General features: G+C 37.7%; 1 protein-coding gene and 1 pseudogene across 1 annotated transcript in view; one reads left to right on the plus strand and one right to left on the minus strand.

Moving 5' to 3' along the window:
* The first annotated feature begins 2,476 nt into the window (after positions 1-2,476).
* The window catches only part of PIGK (phosphatidylinositol glycan anchor biosynthesis class K), a 110,336-nt gene continuing 87,892 nt past the window's right edge, over positions 2,477-24,920 (plus strand). Inside the window, exons 1-3 of the mRNA XM_026004729.2 lie at positions 2,477-2,608; positions 7,851-7,904; positions 12,571-12,662. Of these exons, the coding sequence (XP_025860514.1) occupies positions 2,513-2,608; positions 7,851-7,904; positions 12,571-12,662 (242 nt within the window). The 5' untranslated portion in view covers positions 2,477-2,512. The remainder of the gene's footprint in view (positions 2,609-7,850; positions 7,905-12,570; positions 12,663-24,920) is intronic.
* Positions 17,985-23,285, minus strand: LOC140598393 (mesoderm-specific transcript homolog protein pseudogene; annotated as a pseudogene).

A 24,920-nucleotide genomic window follows, 5' to 3' on the forward strand; every position in this document is an offset into this window, starting at 1 on the left:
AATATGAAGGCTTAATGTCGCTTCTTCATAAGTGTATTCAAATTCATGTGTATAACAAAGCTATGAGCAGAATAGTTACATCAGAGTACGTAAGACAGTTTATACACACAGGGAAAGACGTCAGATCTTGAGAGCAATCAAGGAAGTAGAAGTAGAACAACCTTGACGTAACATTTTTGTAGCAAGAAATTTAGAGGGAAAAAAAGGTATAATTTGGTGTTAGGTTGTATTTTGATAGCACCATGAGTGTACATTTTGGAAAGCAATATATTGAAAGGCACTAACATTTTTCTACCTTTTGACTTAAGATTCCTGTTCTAGGAAATTATCCAAAGAGTATAATTCGACAGGTGTAAAAGGCCAAATGCACAAAGGTACGCTTTACAATATGGTTTTTATAGTAAAACTCGGAAACTTTGTATTGTCCAGTAAAGGGGCGACTACCTAGAGGCATTATTATTATATTATTATTATTGTTTGAGGAATTATGATGATGATGACGATGATGATGGATATCCAAGTTACGATTCAAATACAAAATCATGAAGATCACAAAGTAGCATAAACATGTTTATGTCATGCTAGATACAGATAATTTAAAATTGAATGCTTATAATGAACATAATGGAACGAATACACATGATCTTATCAAATTCTCAGACTCTCTTCGAAATAAATTTTAGCTCCACAGTTACAGAAGACACAAAAATTTAAACAATTTCTCCACGTTCAAGCTTTTAATGATAAGACCCCATGCCTGTTAACTGCAGCATCCACCCATGTTTCCCATTAACCCAATCCATCATCTTTATGTGGCAAAGGCTTGCTCTTCCCACTATATCCCACTTCATCGCTTCACATAATTCAAGGAATTGGCCACACTATGCAAACTAGGAAATAGCTTCTTAACATTTATGGGGGGGGGTGTCACAGGTTTTTCTCCCCCACTTTTCAAATAGACGTTTAAGCATTCTATTTTACAATACAAACACTGAAAATGCGGTTAAAGATCAAGGATCAAAGAAAAAAATTTAAAAAAAAACAAAAATAAATAAAACTCAGTTACATAGAACCTACTCTGTACTGGGCACCGTACCAAGTGCTTCATTAATCATTTAATGCTTACAATCATCCCAGGGGTAGGAAACAAAGGTAGAGGAAAAATTAATAAATTTCCTTACTGCCTACAGCCCACTGACAGGTCCTTGAGATAGGAGGGAGACCTTTCTCTAGGGACTCAACTGCCTCCATGTTGATACTTTGCCAAAGGCAAAAAGAAATCTTAGTTCAACCCCCAGGATCCTGTTAAGTCTACTTCAACATATAAAAGTTCTTTTGAAAACTTCTTTTATCTCTACTCCTCCAAGGTATATGTTGGAAATCATCCCCCAAACATATGACCCACCAATATCCATTCGAAGGGTGTCATGACTCAGGTTTTATTAGACAGTAATAAATGACATTTCCCCTAGATGGCTCAGTGGTTTAGCACCTGCCTTGGGCCCAGGGCGTGACCCTGGAGACCCTGGATGGAGTCCTGCATCGGGCTCCCTGCATGGGGCCTGCTTCTCCCTCTGCCTGTCTCTCTGCCTGTCTCTCTCTCTAGGTCTCTCATGAAAAAATAAAATCTTTTCAAAAAAATTAAATTAAAAGAAAGATAAATGCCTGAGGGATTCAGAGGAGGAGTTAATACCCTTAAAGGGGTTTCTCCAATATGAGTAGGACTAACCACAGTGGGTACTTAGTATGCATATGAATTATGAGTGAAGGAGGAGTTATCTAAAATGCAAATGTCCAGGGATCTCTGAGTGGCTCAGCGGTCAAGCACCTGCCTTCAGCCCAGGGCGTGACCTTGGAGACCCTGGATCCAGTCCCCATAGAGCTCCCTGCATGGAGCCTGCTTCTCCCTCTGCCCGTGTCTCTGCCTCTCTCTCTCTCTCTCTCTCTCTCTCTCTGTGTCTCCCATTAATAAATAAATAAAATCTTTTAAAAAAATAGGGGAGGTGGGCGGGGGGTGGGGGTGACTGGGTGACAGGCACTGAGGTGGGCAGTTGACGGGATGAGCACTGGGTGTTATTCTATATGCTGACAAATTGAACACCAATAAAAAAATAAATTTATTTTTTAAAAAAATTAAAAAAATTAGGCTCTCGGAGCTTGCAAAAAAAAAAAAAACAAACTTAATGCTATCCCTAACCATCTCCCAACTTGAAGGCACATAATGGGTCACTCCTCATGGCTCTAGCGCAGCTCTTTCTGCCCATGGGTCCTGTCCCTGTGCTTTAATGAAACCACCTTTTTGCATTAAAAAATAAAAAACAAAAAAGCGTCCCATCCGTCCTGCCCCCGCGACCCGGGGAAACTTGAACTCAGAGCAAGCACCTGCTCACTGAAGGCCGGCTTCAAGGAGGTGCGGGTGGTGTCGCAAAAAAAAAAGCGCCGCAAAACCGCGCCGCGCTGCTTTCCGGCACTGGCTCCGCCCCCTCCGGGAGCGGGAAGCGGCGCCGGGAGCATGGTGGCCGCCTGCCTTCCCCGCGAGGGCCTGAGGCCCCTGGCCGGGTGGTTGTTGCTTTTGTCCGTCGGCAGCGTGGCCGCTGGTCGGATCGAGGTAGGCGGAGGCCCCGCAGAGCCGATGCGCGAGCCCCGGCCGCCGCGGGAGCATCCTCGGGGCGCCGGGGACGGCGTCAGGCGGGGCGGGGCGGGGCCGCGGGGCTGTCCCTTCGCCCTTGACCCGCGACGAGGGGGCGGGGCGGAGGGTGGGGGCGGGGCGCGCGGGGGGCGGGGCGAAGCGCCTGCTCCTGGTTCTGCGTCGCGGGAGGTCGGAGCCCCTGCGCGCCTTTCCTCCCCCGGGCCTGGGGGCTCGGGCCTGCGCCCCCCGGGGCCAGGCGGGATCATCTTCCAGTTCGAGAACCGTCTTCCGCCGGAGCCCACGTCCTCCGGGGTTGCTGCTGAGTCACGCACCTGTTTTGAAATTACTATTATTATTATTTTTTGCAAATAAACTCTTTTTTTTTTTTAAATCGCACATGTTGATCACGGCTAGATTCTGTGTTCTGAACTTCAAAAATTGCTTTCACGGAGCCACACACCTGTTTTGAAATTATTATTATTTTTTTGCAAATAAATTTTTTTTTTTAAATCGCACATGGTGATCATGGCTCGATTCTGTGTTCTGAACTTCAAAAATTGCTTTCACTGTGTCACATACCTGTTTTGAAATTATTATTATTTTTGCAAATAAACTTTTTTTTTTTTTTAAATTGCACATGTTGATCATGGCTCGATTCTGTGTTCTGAACTTCAAAAATTGCTTTCACTGTGTCACATACCTGTTTTGAAATTATTATTATTACTATTTTTGCAAATAAACTTTTTTTTTTTAAATCGCACATGTTGATCATGGCTAGATTCTGTGTTCTGAACTTTAAAAATTGCTTTCAGGGGGGATCCCTGGGTGGCTCAGCGGTTTAACACCTGCCTTTGGCCCAGGGCGTGACCCTGGAGTCCCGGGATCGAGTCCCGCGTCGGGCTCCTGGCATGGAGCCTGCTTCTCCCTCTGCCTGTGTCTCTGCCTCTCTCTTTCTTTGTCTATCATAAGTAAATAAATAAATCTTAAAAAAAAAAAAAAGAATTGTTTTCAGGGCAGCCCGCGGTGGGGCTCAGTGGTTGAGCACCTGCGTTTGACCCCAGGGCATGACCCTGGAGTCCCGGGATCGAGTCCGACATCGGGTTCCCTGGACGGAGCCTGCTTCTCCCTCTGCCTGGGTCTCTGACTCTCTCTGTGTCTCATGAATAAATAAATAAAATCTTTGATAAATAAATAAACAAATAAATAAAATAAATTGCTTTCGCTTTTCCAGTTCCACTGGCTTCATGGGAGCCTTGGTCATTTCTTGCCTAGACTGTTTGCAAGAACTGTCTCGTCTCACCCCCCTCCCCTCCAGGCTTCTAGAGTCACTCACTTGGATGTTACATTAGGCTTCATAAAAGGTAAACCCACTCAGGTGGTTCTTAACCATTTAATTCTTTCAGTGTTTTCCTGGTTGCTCACAGAAGAAGGTCTAAACACATCATAATCTGGTCTCTGCCCACGTTTTGATCTTTTTTTTTTTTTAATTTGATTTATTTATTCATGAAAGACAGAGAGAGAGAGAGGCAGAGACACAGGCAGAGGGAGAAGTAGGTTCCTCCGCAGGGAGCCGGATGGGGGACTGGATCCCGGGATCACGACCTGAGCCAAAGGCAGGCGCCCAACCCCTAAGCCACCCAGGCATCCCCCAATTTGAATTTTAAAAACAAACAAACTATACTAATATATTACTCTCTTAAGTTCTTAGGTAACGAATCTACCAAAAAGTCAAAAGGAACACAAAATAATTCAATGTCATTAAAACCTGTTGAACAACCAATGATTTTCATGCAGCTAAATATCCAAAACACAGCAAGATTTTAAATTATAGGAATAATTAATTCAGTTTCGCTTTTTTTTTTTTTAAGATTTTATTTATTCATTCATGAGAGACACAGAGAGAGAGAGGCAGAGACACACAGGCAGAGGGAGAAGCAGGCCTCATGCAGGGAGCCTGATGTGGGACCCAATCCTGGGACCCTGGGGTCACCCTGTGGGCCAAAGGCAGACCAACTGCTGAATCACTGAGAGGTCCCCGTTTTGATCTTCTTATTGGAGTCCTTTCTTTCCACCTCCTAAGTACCTTGAGTTTGACCGGGTTTTAAAGTTTTTAAATACATACCCTCCAGTTAGAAAAGCTACGGTGCATGCACCCTCTCTCTCTGTATCCATAAATTACTGCTAATCTAGATATTCAATATTTATAAGGTGTGTGTATATATATATATATATATATATATATTTAAAGATTTTATTTATTCTTGAGAGACAGAGAGAGAGAGAGAGAGGCAGAGACACAGGCAGAGGGAGAAGCAGGCTCCATGCAGGGAGCCTGATGTGGGACTTGATCCAGGGTTTCCAGGATCACGCCCTGGGCTGCAGGCTGCGCTAAATCACTGGGCCACCCGGGCTGCCCTATAAGGTATATTTTTAATATAATACAAGTATGAATAGAAGTTCAGCTATTTTCCTCCTTTATTTTAGTGAATTATCTTGTATCCTTCATTTTGGATACCATTTTTTTTTTTGTAGTTACATTGTTGCTGTGGTTTTTCACATTAACTATGTTTTTTTTTTAATGCCTTTTTTTTTTTTTTACTAAGATGCAGTAAAAGCATAACCTCTGTAGAGCCTTTCCTTATCCCTTGCCTTTGCTTATACTGTTGTTAATTTGTACACTTAGCTAGTATAGCACTCATCTGCTATAATCCATACATACTTTATAGTACCTGTTGTTACATCATCGTTCGCTTAAGAATGGAAAGGCTAGGGATCCCTGGGTGGCGCAGCGGTTTGGCGCCTGCCTTTGGCCCAGGGCGCGATCCTGGAGACCCGGGATGGAATCCCACGTCGGGCTCCCTGCATGGAGCCTGCTTCTCCCTCTGCCTGTGTCTCTGCCTCTCTCTCTCTCTCTCTCTCTCTCTCTCTCTCTGTGTGACTATCATGAATAAATAAATAAAATCTTTAAAAAAAAAAAAAAAAGAAAGAATGGAAAGGCTAGGAGCACCTGGGTGGTTCAGTCAGTTAAGCCTCTGCTTTCAGCTCCGGTCAGGATCGCAGGGTTGTGGGATGGATTTCCGCATAGGGCGGGCTACCTTTGGGGAGCCTGCTTCTCCCTCTCTTTCTGCTGCTCCCCCTGCTTGTGCTCTCTTTCTCTCTGTGTCAAATAAATACATTAAAATCTTTAAAAAATAAAAAGAGTGTAGTAGTTCCCTAACTGGTCTGTCTCAAGTTTCTCTTCCTTCCAGTCTATTTTTCAAGCTGCAGCCAGAATAACTTTTAAAAATGCAAATCAGATCTTGTCACTCATAAACATCTTAATGCTTCCTTAAGGATAAAGAACAGAATCTTCAGTATGACCCATGAACAAGGCCCTGCATACTTTGGCCCCTGCCTTGCCTGCACTTCCAGTTCTCTCTCTCTCTTTCTCTCTCTCTTCTCTCTCTCTCTCTCTCTCTCGATCGATTTCTTTGACTTCTAGTTACTATAATCTTTCAGTTTCTCAAAACCTTTTAAGTTTCTTTCTGCCACTAGGGTGGATTTCCTTTTGTCTGGAATTATCTTCCCTATTCTCTTCATCTTTTGGATCCTAACCTAAATGTCACTTCTGGAAGGAAAGCTTCCCTGATGCCTTCCCACTTCCCACTGCCAGAATCAGGTCAAGTCAGGTCTCTCTAGGAGTCTTTTATACTCTTTCATGATACTGTGTATCTTTTCCCTAAAGGATTTATAGTTTGCCCTCATCTGCTTAATGTGTGTCTATCAAATTGGATAGTAACCTCTGGAGGCAAGTACTATGACTGTTTTGCCCATCATTGTATTCTGAGCACTCAGGACAGCAGCTGGCACATGACAACCAATAAATGGGATGAATGAATGAATGCTACATTGGCGTGGACATGTTTGCATGCTTCTTTATTGAACTCTGGGGTTCTTGAGAGGAAGCAGCATGCTTTTTAGTGATTTTTGTATCACCGTACTTTACGTGTACCTGGCACGTAATCGGCCCTCCATTCATGAGATGGAGAATGAGTGAGTAACTTTGCAATGCCTGTATTGTTTTGTTTAAACAATCACAAAAGAGTTTTGCCATATCGAATTCTTCACTGAAGTCTTAACGATGTAAGAATTTCCAGCTAGAAGGGACATTTGAGACTATTGAGTCAGATCTTACCTTCTGCATGAGGAAAGTCAAGTGACTTAATCCCAGTCTCATAGCTGTGTGTACAATAGGATTGGGGCTGAAGTCCAAATCTTCAGATTTTTAAACTAATGCTTTATCTACTGTAGTGCATTGTTTTCTTTTGCATCTAGGTATCTGTTGAAAAAGGTTAAAAAATACATGTATATGTGTATATGATCCACAGATTTGAGGGAATTTTTAATTTTTTTTCTCCTTGAAATTTTCTTGCCAGCTGAAAATTAAAACAGCTAATGTTTATTATGCGATTATTATGTTCCCATCACCATTCCTACCTTCTATGTGTTGGGTAATATTACTATTTTATAGATGGGAAAATGGAGGCTCAGAGCTTTCCTAAGCTTTTAACGCTAGTAAATAATAGGGCCCAGATTGGAATCCAGGCAGGGTGACTTCTCATAATTAATGCTGTTTGGTAGCAGATCTGGGGTCATTAAGGCTTATATCCACTATTATTTTAATATATAATATCATGCTCATTAGGTATTTGGATGTTGTTGGCTTTTGAGGTTTTGTAATACTCCACGATGGCAAATATGGTTCAGACTTTAACAGATTAGCCAAAGGATACATAACAATGTGCTAGAGAATGTGGTCAATCAAATATTTTGATGTGTTCAAATAAAGTAACTGGAACCATCTAGCACAGAGTAGGAAGAAGTAATGAATGAGACTTCAGTAAGAAGGGTGTTAATTTTTATGTGTAGCATCAAGGCATGAAAATAAGATGTTCACGGTTTGAAGACTGAATGGAAAACTAGAAGCATATGAGGAAGAGCTGGTTGTGTTCGAGATAAAATGTATAAAAACAAGCAGTGCCCTAAGACCCCACTCCAACAAAAAAATAAAACTTTGGTTCTGTATAAGATCAAAACACTAGAACCTTTATAAATGTGCATAGTGATAACTTACTCTCATTATATTATTACTGAAGACTCCATGAATCGTAACTGTTCTTTATCAGTCTTTATTCTCAGAAATGTGGTTTTTCTAATGTTTTTGTTCTTATTTGACTTGTAGGATCAAACAGAACAATTCTTTAGAAGTGGCCATACAAATAACTGGGCTGTTTTGGTAAGTAAGTTCTGTAAAGGTATATGTTGCTGTTCACATTAGATATGTGAGAAAATTTTGTGTGAATCAAATTTCTGAAAAAAAAGTTTCTCATCTTACACGCCTTATTTGATTTGGCTGTATTTTAAGTTGTATGAACTAATATTCTGTGCCTTCAGTATGCTGTGTGGTGATATGTAAATGAATATAAGAATAAATAGGGATGCTATTGTTAAAGGAATCATTTTATAAAATGTACAATTCATGATGGAAACTAATAATTGTATTATCTATAATGTTAGTTTGTAAAATACTCTCTACTTGGACTGTTTTTTAATTGTTTTCTTTTCTGGCTATAAAAATAAATGATCGTCATAGAAAATTCAAATTATACAGAAAAGTTTAGAAGAGGACAGATTAATTTTATGTTGGGTGACTATCACCTCAATTTAAAAAAACGGAAGACAGAGAAAATATGTTCAAGTCCCACGCATGCCAGAATTAACATTTTGATTCCTCTAGCCTTCTTTCCCTCCACATATAAGCACAAAGATAAATGATTTTATGTAACTAGGGTCATCTTATACCTGTTTTTTTTGCATCCCATAGCAGTATATCTTGGAGGTCTTTCCCTGTCAATGTAGAGATGCATAGTCTACTTCCAAAGGCTGCGATATTTTCCATTTTATGAACGTACCATAATCTGTAGTTCATGGGTATTTAGATTCTAAATCTTTAATCATTTTAAACAAGACTATGTTGGACAGCCTTATACCTACGCCTCTGTGAACCTGACTGATACTCTTTTTAGGATAAATTCCTAAGGCATTAATTTGGGAAGTTATGGAGCATAATTGTTCTCCAGAAGCACTGTACCTCTTTTCTCTAATCCCAAAACAACTATGTATTATGACTCTCTGCCTTTTCTTTTTGACTGCTAGGTAACAAATTAAGTTTTGTTTTAATATCATTTGTTTTGATTCTTAGTAAAGTTTACTTATTGGCCTATTTTTTTCTTCTGCCCTTTTTTTTTCTTGGTGTGAATTACCATCTTAATTTATCTGGATTTATAAATTCATATTTTAAATTTCCCTAATAGAATAGAATACACGTCATCAATTCTGTTTTTCTTGCACTTGGAAAGTATTTGGATGATAGTTCCAGTCCCTGTTGGGGACTTTTTCATGACATTTATATGATTAGAAGATATAATAAATTTGACTTAATGAAAGAAAATATATGAAAGGGTTGACTAGAAGAAAGAATGAGGAAATAAGGAGGCAAGAAAGAAAGTGAATTTTTGTGAAAAAGGAAGGGGGAGTAGATGACGCACTGCATGTCAAAGCCAGTAACTCATGTTGGAAAAGGAGAAAAACAGGATAATGAATTGTAGGACTTCAGTGGGAGTGTAAAGGAGGTGGGTGGGTGGGTGGGTAGAGGACTTAGACTAAGAGTGTAGAACAACTGCATAAGACTATAATTACCTTTACTAAGGCTAAAGGATGACTGCATGTTTGGGGCCTTGTAGTTTTATTGAGAATAGTTTCATTAAAGTATGTAATTATCTCTAGGTTGCTAAAAGTAAATAGTGATTACATTTGCCATATATATCTGTATTACATACAATTTTATTGTGATTAAATAGAATACCCTAACGTGAGTACATGGATCGTTTTATTGTTCTTCAACAAACAACACCTCTATGCTACTCCTCCAAAGAGATTTTATGAAGAAATTGAACAAAAGCTGCTCAAGATAAGGAGACAGGTTTTTGGTGACCACTTAAAAGAGGAGGTAACTTACCAAGAGGCAGGCCACGCTCCACCATTCCAGAGGATAACTTGCTCTCCAGGAAACTAAGAGTTCTTTAATGACTAATCTCTCTATGGGAATTCTTAAAAAAGGGAGTACCTGCCTACCTTTCAGACAACTAATTGCCAAAGGGCTCATCCTATGGAGTAAGAGCCTATTACCTATTAGCTTATACAGCATACACACTGAAGCTTTCTTAGGCTGGGAAACCTCTAACTGAGCCCCTCTTTGGTCTCAGTAACTTGGGTCTCAGATAAGAAATTAAATGAGGATGAGAAAGAATTACTACTGAGCATTTCACAACAATTGCAGTTTTGTATTGTGTGCAATATTTTACTCATGGACTCAGACTTTGTAAAGTGAGACTTTAGTGAATTGTGCTTTCTTAAATGGAAAATTGTGAAATTTGACCAGGCCCAAGTTGGAAATACAAAGCATGCATTTTTTTTTCAGTGTTATATAATTCACATTTAAAAAACATGTGTTTTTATTCTTTACCAATTTGAATTATTTTGTTTTTAGTCTTGACTAAATGATCAAACATAAATGAATGCCCTTTTGCCATTGTACTATGACTGAGAAACTTTGCCACCATAGGGAGATAGAAGGAAAATTGAATTTCATTTTAGTTTCAAGATCTGCTTTCAGTAAATCATTTTTGCTGCTGTTTGTTTGTTTTTTTATTTATTTTTAAAAGATTTTATTTATTTATTCATGAGAGAGAGAGAGAGAGAGGCAGAGACACAGGCAGAGGGAGAAGCAGGCTCCATTGCAGGGAGCCTGATGGGGGACTCGATCCCGGGTCTCTAGGATCACAACCTGGGCTGAAGGTGGTGCTAAACCGCTGAGCCACCCGGGCTGCCCTTTGCTCCTGTTTAATAAAAAAAATCTATAATGCTAATCCTTACTCATGGTTAAAAAAAGGTACAGTGAGGAAGCGTGTAAACTGAAAAATCACAATACCCCTCTTTGACTCCCATTTTTAATCTCTGTAATCACTATTATTATTTTCTTGTGCATCCTTTCAGATATTTCCAGTGCATATAATTACATTCCTATGTAACCCTCCCTCCTTTTAAAAAGGCTAATGGATCATATCACATGCTCTTTTACAATGGGCTTTTTTTTTTTTTTTTTTTGTATTTTATTATGAGAATATGAATAATTTATATTAAGTTGGTATGCCCTGGTCCTTCTCTTTTGCCACCTTCATTTCATGTCTAGTAAGTTGCTGGTAAAAATGAAGGCAGTCTCTCAGGTTTATGCTTAAATAATAGCTGAGAAAAGGCTTTTGGGTATGATAAAGTGCACTGAATATACTGGTTTTTATTATGACCAATTCAGATGTAAATTAAGCTATTTCTGCTCAAGTTATGGAATCAGTAGATTTCTAGCTTTATTTCAATTTTTCCTAGTATAGGCAATGTTATAGTGAAGATTCTTGAATATGTATTTTTGCGTACTTATCTCAGATAAATCAAAAGATAAATATATATTCAAATTTGATGTATGTTGCAAATTACCTTCTTAGAAGGTTTAGATTAGTTTAAATTCCCAACAGTAGAATATGGGTTATTCATTTTCCCACATGATTGCCAATACTATGAATTGTCATGAACTTTTGAATACTTATCAATTCGATTTGTGTTTTTTAAATTATGACAAAAGTTGAGCATCATTAAGAGTTTTATTGCCCATTTTGAATACCTTTATTATGAAATGATTGCTCTCATCTTTTTCCCATTTTTGAAAATTGGATTGCTCATTTTTTTCTCATGGAGCTACAGTTATTTCCAGTTTTTCATTTCATTTAGGACTTCATGGTATTTTTGACACATGGAATTCTACATTTTAATATAGTCAAAAATTATAATCTTTTCCTTATTGGATTCCAGGTTGAAAATTCATCTTAATAAAACCTTGTGTTCTTTTCTGTTTGCAAGGACAGGAGTATTTATGCAATTCTCAAAGCTGTCATTATACCTACTACAAGCAGAGGCATGTTGTAGGAGGTAGGGAGGGTCTTTGGGGTATTTATTTATTTATTTAAAGATTTTTATTTATTCATGAGAGAGAGAGAGAGAGAGAGAGAGAGAGGCAGAGAGACACAGGTAGAGCGAGAAGCAGGCTCCATGCAGGGAGCCTGACATGGGACTTGATCCCGGGACTCCAGGATGACGCCCTGGGCTGAAGGTGGCACTAAAGTGCCGAGTCAGTCAGGCTGCCCTCTTTGGGGCTTTTAGAATGGATTTTCCAGAGGGCTGATTTTTGAGGCATGGCCTTAGATTTGCCCGGTACCTTTGATATAATTTTTAGGGATCATTTTTTTTTAATGTAAAACTTATTTGAATTGTTTCTAGTTTTCTATCAGTTCAATAGTTTCTTTATGATGCATTCTCTTACGTCCATGTGAAAGTGGTATATTATCTGTCTCACATTTTTCATAACTAGAATTCGAAAGCAATTCAGAGTGAAAGGAATATTATATAACCCAAGGTAGTTAATTTTCTATTTTATAAAGAGATTATGGGCATTGCCTTTGATTCTAAAGAATTTAATCTTTTTAAACTTAGGAACGTTATAGAATCACATAAATTGAGAGTAACTAAGTTGGTTAAGTACTTGATTAAATTCTTCCCAAATTTGGTTTCTCTTAAGCTGAATGGTCTTTTTAATTTAATAGCAGTTATGAAAGACTTCTTTCTAGAGAGATTAGTTTTATTGACAATTGTTCGTATGCTTTCCTGTTTGTAAGTCTAAATTATGATGTACTTTTTTTTAAGGGATCTGTAAATCCTACTTAAGGAGAAATAATTCTGTAACTTGGTGGCTTATTTTGATTCATAACAATAATATATTTGTTTTAATACTTCAGGTATGTACATCCCGGTTCTGGTTTAATTATCGACATGTTGCAAATACTCTTTCTGTTTACAGAAGTGTCAAGAGGCTAGGTATTCCTGACAGGTAAGAATTCTTAATAAAGCTTAACTCTGAACCTCAGTGAAAATTACTGTTAGACAGTTGTTATTATTTTTGCATGTTTATGTTGCTTTCAGAGATAAAGTGATTTGAAATTTTATTGTTGTTAGAGTATACCATCATGTATATAAAGTGGCTGTTACTTAAGACTGTTTGGCAAATTACATAAAACAACAATTAATACCTTAGAAGGCAAAAAGATTTAAGTATAATTGTTTAATGTCATTTATTTATTTTATTAAATTCTTCAGTCTGGGTTTCTAATTGTAGGCAACAGAAAACAATTTTGACTGATTCAAGTAGAAAAGTAATTTATTGAAAGTATATTGTTAGTTCACCAAATTGCTGGGAAGGCTGTATACAGTCTTAAGTCAGGAACATGTTAGACTAGGTAACAGGAAAGACATCTGAAAATCATGACAGAAAACCAGCCAGTGACAATGATGCTGCCACAAATTGCTGCCTAGACTCAACTACTGCATAGCTGCCACCATCACCTTTAAAAACTTAATGTTGCTGCTTCTGCCTGCTGCCAGAATGCAGCTCTTGTTGTCCTAGCTTCTTACTCTCTCTAGCTCTTAATTTAGAGTTCTTGGTGGGAAAGACATATTGGCATTAAAGTGCCTGTGCTCATGCTGAAGGGGTGACGGGAAGAATGACTATGGCATTTTTAGCTTCTATAAATGGAGGTAGGCTCTGCCTTCTAACGAGACTCATGAAGTGGGATATTTCCTATTTACATGAGGGAGTTCAGGTACTAAGCAAAACCCCTATGCCTCTGCCTGGATACATATTCTCTACCTTCGGTTTGTCAGATATGATCGGGCTAGTTTTGCTACTTCCAGTGTAGTTACAGAAGAAACTGTGTTCAATTTAGTGATTTAGGTTTGATTTATTTAGTCCTATGTTCCCCTCTTACTTTGAGGCAATATGGAAAGAGCTTTGCAACCAGATAGATGGAAATTTGAAATCTGAGTTAGTAAGTGATTTTTGTTAAGTCACTTTATCATAGCCTGTTTCCTCGGTGATGTGGTCATAACAGTACCTACTTTGCAGGACTCGGGTCCTTGCAATAAAAAGCAAATAGAGATATGTATAAAGTGCTGTAGGAGTAGAAAGGAAGCAGTGAATAACTCAGGAAACAGAGACATTACATTCTATGTAAATAGATCATGTTAGCCTGAGAAGCTGATGAGAACTGTAATTTAATTCCTGTATTTCATCTGGAAATTAAGGCAACTTGGTAATATTACCATTTTAAAAAGTATATTAAATTAAGTGTGAGAAAGAATGGTTTGCTATATCAAGTTTACAGGTATTATTCTTGCAATTAGCCAATTACTATAATTTGTCAATTGGTTCTCTTCTAATAGGGCTGTGTGGTTAGTCCTTTGGCTTTTAACTGCTGTTGCTTCTATACACTGTTTGCTCCTCCAGGGAGTTAGTATGCATAGTTTGGCAATAGTTTTGACTTTAGTAAATGAATCTTTGTCTGGTCTATAGGTTATTATGGTATGTTTAAATGCTCTAAGTAAGATTTAGAGAGACATTTTATTTTTTATTTTATTTTTTATTTTTTAGAGAGACTTTTTAAAACAGAATATAACCATAGGCTGTATTTTATATATTATAATTGGTAGGTTTGCTCCAAGGTTTCTGAAGCACATTCTTTAAAAGCTTATTATTTCGTGGGATTGCCTGTTTACCTCTCTGTGACATCTTTTATGGGGAACGAATTGGGGATTTAAACCCATTTGTTATTTTACAAACAGAGATCAATATAAAAGATTCGATTTGGCTTTTAGCCTATTTACAGTGAATATTCCTCTTACTAGTGATTTGTCTTAGCTTTACTCTTACCTGGAATTAAGTATAAAGATATTTCTAACTAAATTCTTAGGAAGTGACAAATGTTATAAAATAACAGTTTGGAAACTTAAACCATTAAGAACAGTTTGTAGTTTTATTTTAATTTATTTATTTATTTTTTAAAAATATTTTATTTATTCATTCATGAAAGAGAGAGAGGCAGAGACATAGGCAGAGGGAGAAGCAGGCTCCCCACAGGGAGCCCCATGTGGGACTTGATCCCAGGACTCCAATCGATCCCGGGACTCCAGGATCACGCCCTGAGCCAAAGGCAGATGCTCAACCGCTGAGCCACCCAGGTGTCCCAGTTTGTAGTTTTAAAGCTTGAATTTCAAAATGCAGTTTGAATTTGTTTTTATACATTATGGAACATTTTTAAGTTAAAAAATATAATAACTTTTGTTCATATTTTAGGTACATATGTCAAGAAAAATGACTGTTCATTTAGTAAAAATTATGAGTAGGGCTTTGTTTTGTTTTTGTTTTTTAATTTGTTTCTTTTTCAAGGGAGCATTTTACCTTTGTCTTGAAATGCAAGGATTTGCATATAATTTTCTCATATACCTCAATAAGGAATTAGTTCATGTCACAAATCATTCATTGTAATACATGATACAAGTGATTGCTACTTATTTTGGAAGTTCACCTCAATTCCATAGGTTCCGTTTGAAATGTCACATTAGTCATGTCACTACCCTGGGTCTAACTTCTCTGATCTGTCTGTAATTTCCCATGTTCCGACCATATTGATCCATTCCCTGTGCCTGGAATGCTTGTCTGTACTTCTGGCTCATTTCTACCAAAACCTGGCCGTGAATCCAAATCTCTTATGGTTAAAAATACAGATTTCTTGGCTCCACCTCTGGTGATTCTAATTCACTAACTTTTAAGTGAGGCCTAGACAGCAGCTCTAGATGTGGTTCTGATGCACAGTCAAGTTTAGGAAGCACAGCTTTAATTTATACCTGACCTTGCAAATTTACCCTAATACTTCAAGAACATCTTTCCCTACTCCCTTTCTCTGTTTATGTGGTATCCTTTTTTTTTTTTTTTAAAGATTTTATTTATTTATTCATAGAGACACACACAGAGAGAGAGAGAGGCAGAGGCACAGGCAGAGGAAGAAGCAAGCTCCATGCAGGGAGCCTGATGTGGGACTCGATCCAGGGTCCCCAGGATCAAACCCCGGGCTGCAGGCAGCGCTAAACCGCTGCACCACTGGGGCTGCCCTGTTTATGTGGTATCCTGTGTATGCTTTGATTATGTCTCCCTCAGTAGATTATAAATTCTTTGAAAGGAATACAGATTATATTTTACTTCATTTTGTACTTGTAGCAGTAGCACAGTGCCTGACCTATAGTAGGTTCTCAGTAAAGATCGGGTAAATAAACAAGTGACTTGGAAATACTTTATCAGGTAGGCAAAGCAAACACAAGTTCATACTTTAAAAATAAAAACATTTCTCATTCCTAAATTGTGTTATTTTAGTTCTTGGCAAATGTTAATATGATATAAAAGACATTTTAATAAATAGTTTGTCAGAATTTTATAATACCATTTCAAAATGTTGACTCAGGGGAAAGGGGTTTTAATGGTTATGGGAGAAAATAAAGAGACATACTATTATTATATTTATACCTAAGTTCCATGGAGGACAGGCATTTTTTACTTTGTGTCCATGCTTTCTGTAACCTTACCCACTCTCAGATACTTTGTTTTTATTTGCCTGGTTTTAATTCCATAAACATTTCACTTTTTCAGGAGTTTTTCTTGCCCTCAAATAATTGTTTTGGACTAAATCTCTGTTTTGCTACTTCCAATGTGCTTAATATGCTTAGGAGGGAAAGAAAAGGCATTAAGCAGAGGTCAGGCCCTAATATTGGTATATGAAACAAAACTTGAGCCAAAAGTCTTCTTTTTTTAAAAAAGATTTTATTTTTTTATTCATGAGAGACATAGGCAGAGGGAGGAGGCTCCCTACAGGGAGTCTCAGCAAATTAAAAAAGATTGAAATAATATCATGTGTCTTTTCCATCCTCAGTGGTATAAAACTAGAAATCAATCACACACACACACACACACACAAAATCTGGAAAGAAGACAAATGCATGGAGACTAAATAGCTTGCTACTTAACAATGAATGTGTCAATCCAGGAATCAAAGAGGAAATTTAAAAATATGTAGAAACAAATGAAAATGAAAACACAGTAGTTCAAAATCTTTGGGATGCAGCAAAAGCTGGTCTAAGAGGGAAGTTTGTAGTAATGTAGGCCCATATCAACAAGCAAGAAAAATCTCAAACAACCTAACATTACACCTAAAGGAGCCAGAAAAAGAAGACACAAAGCCCTAAACTAGTAGTAGGAAGAAAATAATAAAGATTAGAGCAGGAATAAATAGAGACTAAAAACAAAACAAAGCAACAATAGAACAGATCAGTGAAACCAGGAGCTGGTTCTATGAAAAGATCAAAGATCAACCAAATTGATAAACTTTTAGACTCATAAAAATAAAAAGAGAGGGGAACTCAAAATCAGAAATGAAAAAGGAGAAAGAACCACAAGGGGCACCTGGCTGTCTCAGTCAGTAGAGCATGTGACTCTTGGTTTCAAGGTTGTGAGTTTGAGCCCCATATTGATTATAACGATTACTTAAAAAAACAAAAAAATATCAGAGAAAGACAATTATCCTATGATCATACTCATGTGGAATTTAAGAAACAAGACAGAAAATGATAGGGGAAGAGAAGAAAAAATAAGACGAAATCAGAGAGGGAGAAAAACTATAAGAGACTCAATCATAGAAAACAAAAACTGAGGTCACTGGAGGGGAGGAGGATAAAGGGTTGGGACAACTGGATGATGTGATATCATGGAAGTATTGGCATTATGTAAGACTGATGAATCACTGACCTCTACCTCTGAAACCATTAATACTTTATAGGTTAATTAATTGAATTTAAATAAAATTAAACATTTTAATAATAAAATAAAATATAGAAGATCAAGAAAAAACCATCATGAAGTTTTCTCAAAAAATTAGGAATAGAACTGTTATGTGATCCAGCCATTCCACTTCTGGTTGTGTATCCAAAGGAAATAAAATCAAGATCTCAAAGATATATCTGCACTAAAATTAAAAGAAACACCCAAAACAAAAAGCAACAACAGAGAAAAAATAAAATAAAACAACACCATGGAAGTACAAAGAATTATAAGAGAATATTATGAAAAACTATACCAACAAATTGGACATCCTAGAAGAAACAGATAAATTCCTAGAAATATGCCTTCCAAAACTGAACAGGAAGAAATAGAAATATTGAATAAATTACTAGCAATGAAATCAAATCAGTAATTAAAAAAATTACCAACAAACAAAAGTCCAGGACTAGTTGGTTTCACAGGTGGATTCTACCAAACATTTTATTTTTTTTTTATTTTTTTTATTTTTATTTTTTTGTCAAAATTCATTTTTATTAATAGAAAATAAACACTTATTCCAGTTTCAGTTTTTATACTTGAAGTTGCTAATAAAAAAAAAAGAATTTAAAATAATCACTTAATCATCCTGTTTCGACTAAGACAATGAAGCTGTGGCTTAAAAAAAAATTCAGCACCATTTGCTCATATAGGTCTTTCAGAATTTGTTCTTAAAGTTTCTGGAACTTTCCTGTCTGTTAAGTACAGGAGTTACTGAGCTACATGAGGAAGTCTCTCTGAGACGACCAATGAGAAGTTAAGTTAAGCAGTTGTCATAAAAGGAATCCCTGTATGGTAACCTGGACTATACAAAGATCCCCTCCCCTCCAGCTCAGGAGGGACATGCCTCTAAGCACTGAGGTATGAAGAGTCAGACTGTTATTTGCTGTTAGAATTAGCTAATAACAGTAAATCTCTGGCACGGATGCTACTGGTCTATAGTATCTTGTGATTTTAGGAACTTCTGTAAATAGTTTCGATTTAATTCACTTTATTCAGAAATTAAACCTGTTTAATGAAGTTCACTACTCTGCCAGAGTATCTGCTGGTTTAGTATCCTTAAAAAATATATATCATACGTGTAGGTAACTCATAGTCTTAAAGTATACTTATTAGAATACTGCATTATTCAAACCAAAACCTATTTTAACAACATGTTTATAATTAAAAGCAGCTAATGAAATGAAATTCCAAGTTATGACAAGGGAGACTCACTCTCACTTGAAGCTGTGTTGCTTAGAGAACTTTAAAAAAAAAAAAAAAAAAAAGCATATGCCCTTAAAGTAATTCAAGGACAGGTCAGGAGACACCCTCTCCTCATTCTTTACTATAAGACTCCAGTTAAGGATGGGCCAGAAATGAGCCTTTCTAGATATTTCAGAAAAGTCCATAGATGGGTTATAAAGACTTTTAAGAATGTCTCTGTATCTATCTGTGAGTAGTGCTTATCAGGATTTCCTAAAAGCACAAAGGCAAGTCCATATACTCGCTCAGCTTTGAGAAGAATGGGAGGTGGACTGGGCGGACTGTGAGGACCATCCTTAGCTGGAGCTTCAGTGGGTTTTTTACTATATGCTGATCACCAATGTAAGTCTAGGCAGACTTTTGTGAGAGAATAGTGTTTGTGGCCAGGACCTCTTTTGGGCATCTTTTCCTAAGTAGAATACACAACAGATAAGGGAGTAGGGGAGGTAATACAGGGAAGCTTCTCTTTCCAGCTCAGAAGGAGTTGATGAAGCCCATATATGCATTCAAGAAGCCCATGGGATCCTCTAGCTGTGGATAGTGGCTAATGTGGTCATCCAGAATCGACACTGTGGACTGCGGCAGCGTTTTCCTGTACAGCTCCAAAAACTCTGGATAGGGATTTACAGGATCCAGTGGCCCATAGATAAAATGAATGGGAATAGTTACAGAAGCAAGAGCTCCCACCCAGCGTCTTCTAAACTTCTTCCTCTGGTTGATGTACTGTAAGAGACTGTCGATAACTAAGTTCCCATCGTTGTTGCGAATCCCTGCCCACATGTCCCACCGCTCACTCTCAGAGGGGCGGGTGTACGGCCCAAAGACTGGGGTGAGACCTCGGGAGAATACAAAGAAGTTCATCAATCGAGTGAGGATGGGTGACAACATGCCTCCATCTTTGAGAAGCTTTTGGAGAAGGAGAGGACGGTGAGTCTCAGGAAATATACCTCCATTTGACAGACAGAGACTCTTTCTGGTAAGCCGGCCGGATCGATTCTGCTTGAACCTGTAGAGCAGCTCCTGAGCCACGATGTCCCCATAGTCATGAGACAAAAGGTTGACCCTCCGGTTATGGAGCCCCAGCTGTCGCAGAAGTGCTTCCACAATGCTGGCCTGCTCGAATATGGAGTAGTGGTGTGGTCTTGGTTTGTCACTGAAGCCAAAGCCCAAGAAATCAAGGGCAATCACTCGATGAAACCTCAGGGTCAGACCTTCCCAAATCTTGTACCAGTCATAGCTGGATGTTGGAAAGCCTTGTAAAAGCATAACTATCTCAGGACTTCCAACCACACCCACAGAGTCTTGGTAGAAGATGTGCAGTCCCTTGTAGGTGAAAAATTTGCCCGATGATTTCCATGAGCGAAGAGCAGGAGAAAGCTGGGGTGGTGGGATGTGCAGATAGGCCGCCAGCAGGGGCACAGCTAACAGCCCCACCTGCACCCACCACTCCCTCATCCTGCGGAGGCGATCTCGGTGCACCAGGGCTGCGTCCTATCCCATGCCGCCCGGCTCGCCGGCTTGCAGCACCGGGCACCGCAGCGCCCGCAGCAGGGCCAGCCGGGCCGCCGGGCACAGCCTACAGCCGCCGAAGGCGCCGGCCGCGGCAAGCAGCGAGCGGCCACCCGGGCGTGCGCTGCGGCATGGCCCGAGCTGCGGCTGCCGCAGAGGAAGCGCCGGACGCGCCAGTTGCCGCGGCCTCTACCAAACATTTTAAAGAAGAGTTAAGGGGCACCTGGCTGGCTCAGTTGAAGTGTGCAGCTCTTGATCTTGGGGAATCCAAGCCCCATGTTAGATGTAGAGATTTCTTAAAAATAAAGTCTTTAAAAAAAGAGTTAATGCCTATTCTCCTTAAGTTTTTACAAAAATTGGAAGAGAAAGGAAAACTTTCAAATTCATTCTGTGAAACTAGCATTACCCTGATACCAAAACCAGATAAAGACACTACAAGAAAAGAAAACTACAGGCCACTATCTCTGATGCAAAAATTTTCAACAAAATGTTAGCAAACTGAATCCAACAACAATACATTAAAAAATCATTCACCATGGTCAGGTGGGATTTATTCCAAAGATGCAAGAGTGGTTCAATGTTCACAAATCAGTCAATGTTATACATCATATTAACAGAAAGAATAAAAACCATACGATCATCTCAGGTGCAGAAAAAGCATTGACAAAGTACAACATTCATTCATGATAAAAACTGTCAACAAAGTGGGTTTAGAAGGAACATATCTCAACATAATAAAGACCATATATGAAAAACCAATGGCTAATGTCATACTCAGTGGTAGAAAACAGAGCTTTTCCTTCAATATCAGGAACAAGACAACTATATCCACTCTCACTGTTTATTCAACATAGTATTAGAAGGAAGACCCAGCCACAGGAATCATTTAAGAAAAAGGAATAAAAGGCATCCAGATTGGTAAGGAAGAAATAAAACTTTCACTATTTGCAGATGACATGATAGTATATATACAAACCTTAACAATGCCACCAGAAAACTGCTAACACTGGTAAATTAATTTAGTAAAATTGCAGGATGCAAAATCAACGTGCAGAAACCTTGCTATTCTATACACTAGTAGTGAAGTAGCAGAAAGAGAAATTAAGAAAACAATCCCATTTACAGTTGCACCAAAAAGAATAAAATACCTAGGAACCAACTTAACCAAGGATGTGAAAGACCTGTTCTCTGAAAATTACAAAATGTTGATGAAAGAAATTGAAAGCGATACAAACAAATGGAAAGATACTCCATGCTCATGGATTTGGAGAATCAATATTGTTAAATGTCCATACTACCCAAAGCAATCTGCAAATAATGTAGCCCCTATCAAAATTCTGTTGGTGCTTCTTTTTCACAGAAATAATGAAATAATCCCAAAATTTATATGGAACAATGAAAAGATTCTGAGTCACCAAGGCAGGCAGTCTTGAACAAGAACAAAATTGGAGTTCTTACAATTTTAGATTTTGAGATATACTACAAAGCTGTAGTATGTATACTATCAAAATAGTATGGCTAGCACAAAAATAGACACATAGATCAATGGAACAGCATAGACAGCCCATAAATAAACCCATGGTTATATGGTCAATTAGTCTGTGACAAAGGAGGTAAGAATATGCAATTGGAGAAAGAGAGTCTGTTCAACAAATTGTGTTGGGAGAACTGGACAGCTACGTGCAAAAAAATGAACTTACATTACTTTCTTATGCCATACATAAAAACAAATTCAAAATGGGTTAGAGACCTAGATGTAAGACCTGAAACTGTAAAATTTGTAGAAGAAAACAGGCAGTGATCTCTTTGGCATCAACCATGGGGACATTTTTGTAGTTATGCTTCCTTTGGCAAGGGAAACAAAAGCAAAATTAAACTATTGAAACTACACCAAAATAAAAAGCTTTTGTACAGTGAAAGAAACCACCAACAAAACCAAAAGGCAGCCTACTGAATGGGAGAAGATATTTGCAAATGATATATCTGACAAGGGGTTAATATCCAAAATATATAAAGAACGTACAATTCGACACAAAAACCCCCCAAATAATCCAAATAGTCCAATTTAAAAATGGGCAGAGGACATGAACAGATTTTATTCCCAAGAAGACATACAGATGGCCAACAGACACATGACAAGATGCTCAGCTTCACTAATCATCAAGGAAATGCAAATCAAGACAATAATGAGATATCACTTGGTAGTTATAACAGTGTCTAAAATTTTAAAAAAAAGTGGCTACAATTTAAAAAATGAGAAATAACAAATGTTGGCAAGGATGTTGGAGAAAAGCTTCATGCACTGTTGGTGGGAAGGCAACGTGGTGCAACCACTGTGGAAAACAGTATGGAGGTTCCTTGAAAAATTAAAAATAGAATTACTATAAGATCTAGTAATTTCACTACTGGGTATTTACCCAAAGTAAATGAAAACACTAATTTGAAAAGATAGATGCACCCTGACTTTTACTGGAGCATTATTTACAATAGCCAGGATATAGCAGCAGCCCATGTGTCCATCTGTAGATGAATGGATAAAGAAGTGTGTGTGTGGTGTGTGTGTGTGTGTGTGTGTGTGTGTGTGTGTGTGTGTCTGCATGTCCATGCACGCACACAGTGGAATGTTTCTCAGCAAACAAAAAGAATGAAATTTTGCCATTTACAGGAACATGGAAAGATCTTGAGGATATAATGCTAAGCAAAATGAGTCAGAGAAAGAGAAATGCCATATGATTTCACTCATACGTGGAATTTAAGAAACAAATGAACTAATAAAAAAAGAATAAACCAGCATAGAGAACAAACTGAGCATAGAAAACAAACTAGTGTTTGGTTACCAGAGGGGAGAGGGTGTGGGGGCAGTGGGTAAAATAGGCGAAGGGGATTAAGAGCACACTTACCGTGATGAGCACTGAGTAGTGTATAGAATTGTTGAATCACTGTATTGTATAACTGAAACTAAAAAACACTGTATGTTAATTATACTTGAATAAAAAAGAAGAGAAAAAAGTAATAGTTACTCAGAATGGTTAAATGACTTGCTTAAGGTCTCCACTAAAGTTACCATTAAATAATAGAGCCAGAATTCGAATTCTGACTTTATGGCTGGAGCATTTCCATTATATCACAACTATCTCTTGCCTAAGAAATTGCAACAGATAATGTTTATGTGACATTTACAATTAGAAAATCCTTTTAATAACATCTAATTCCATTCTTAGGCCAGTCCTATAGAGGTTGGTATTATGCACACTAATCATTTAATACCTTATTTAAAAAATCTGTATCTACATGTTAAATGTACCGAGATGTTATGAAAATAATTTTAAAAATGTAAGGATTGCCTCTTCTATTTACTTTTTCCCCCTGTAGTTTTTACCTTGTCTTAGTCTTCATTTAATGTGTCATGTACTTCATGCTTCTGTATGCCATCATGCTTTGTAGCTATAATACATGCTTTTGTACTTCAGCAGCTTTGTAGCTGTTTATTCCCTGTCTCTAGTCTCTTTCTCCCTCCAACTCATCCTACACACAGCTGTTAGAATTCTTTCTCAGACAGTGCTTTCATGTTTTCACTCCCACGATCAAGGACCTGCAGTGACTTTCTGTTGCCTTTATGAAAATTCAAAAAATTTCACCCAGCTTTCAGTCTTTACTGCTTGTTAATTCCAATTTACTATGTTCATTTATAGATTCATTATGATATCTACTACATAATAGTCACTCTCATTTCTCTCTATATATTTATGTATATAGTTTTACCATTTATCCCACCTAAAACACTTTAATGTCCTCTGTTCCCCCTTTCCTACCCATATATCTTTCCTTTGTGTCGCTATGTAGAACATTGCAGAGTACTCTGTACGGGGAGATTATTGAATACTTAAAAAAATTGCAATTTATACAGTTTTCTAAATAACTCTATATTGAAAATTTTATTGTTACTGTGTTTTATTTTATGATTTTTGTCTAATTTTTTATGAATAAAAGGACTGGAGCTATAGTTAATGTGTTTGTAAATAATTTGCAATATATTGTAGTAATTATTGTCAAGGTAACATTAACTCATGCCTTTGATTGTTCTACTTCTTGTCTCTTGTCACTTCCCAATGGTTTTTTTCTCATATACTCTGTAAAAATATAAATAATAGTGCTTAAATATAGATACTTTGTGTTCTTAACAATCTGTCACTTTATTCTCATGTTGGCAGCCGTTCTGTCTGCCACTCCACATGATGTTCTGATGAAGTGTATAATATCTTAAATAGGGAAACATTTAGAATAGTTAAGTTGAAATGTGCTCTGAGGAGAATAGTGACAGGTATAAAGGAACATTTTGCCCCTGCCATCATGCTCTTGTCTTTAATAATTAAAAACCATTTGAAAGACTAAGAAGACTGTGAAGGATTTTATGGAGCAAAGGGGTAATTTCTTTATTGATTTGTTATAAATACATAGGAAGGTTTTGGGATGTTGAAGAAGCAAGAGATATTTATTTCTTAATCAATGCTACAGTGTTTTTATTACTGACACTAGCTACTTGATTTCCTTGACTTTGTTCTTTTTTAGAATGGTTTTGGCAATTTTTGGGTTTGTTTCTTCCATATTGAGTTTAGAATCAGCTCGCCAAATTCTTAA

The sequence above is a fragment of the Vulpes vulpes genome, chromosome 3 (assembly GCF_048418805.1).
Source record: "Vulpes vulpes isolate BD-2025 chromosome 3, VulVul3, whole genome shotgun sequence".
NCBI classification, from domain to species: Eukaryota; Metazoa; Chordata; class Mammalia; order Carnivora; family Canidae; genus Vulpes; species Vulpes vulpes.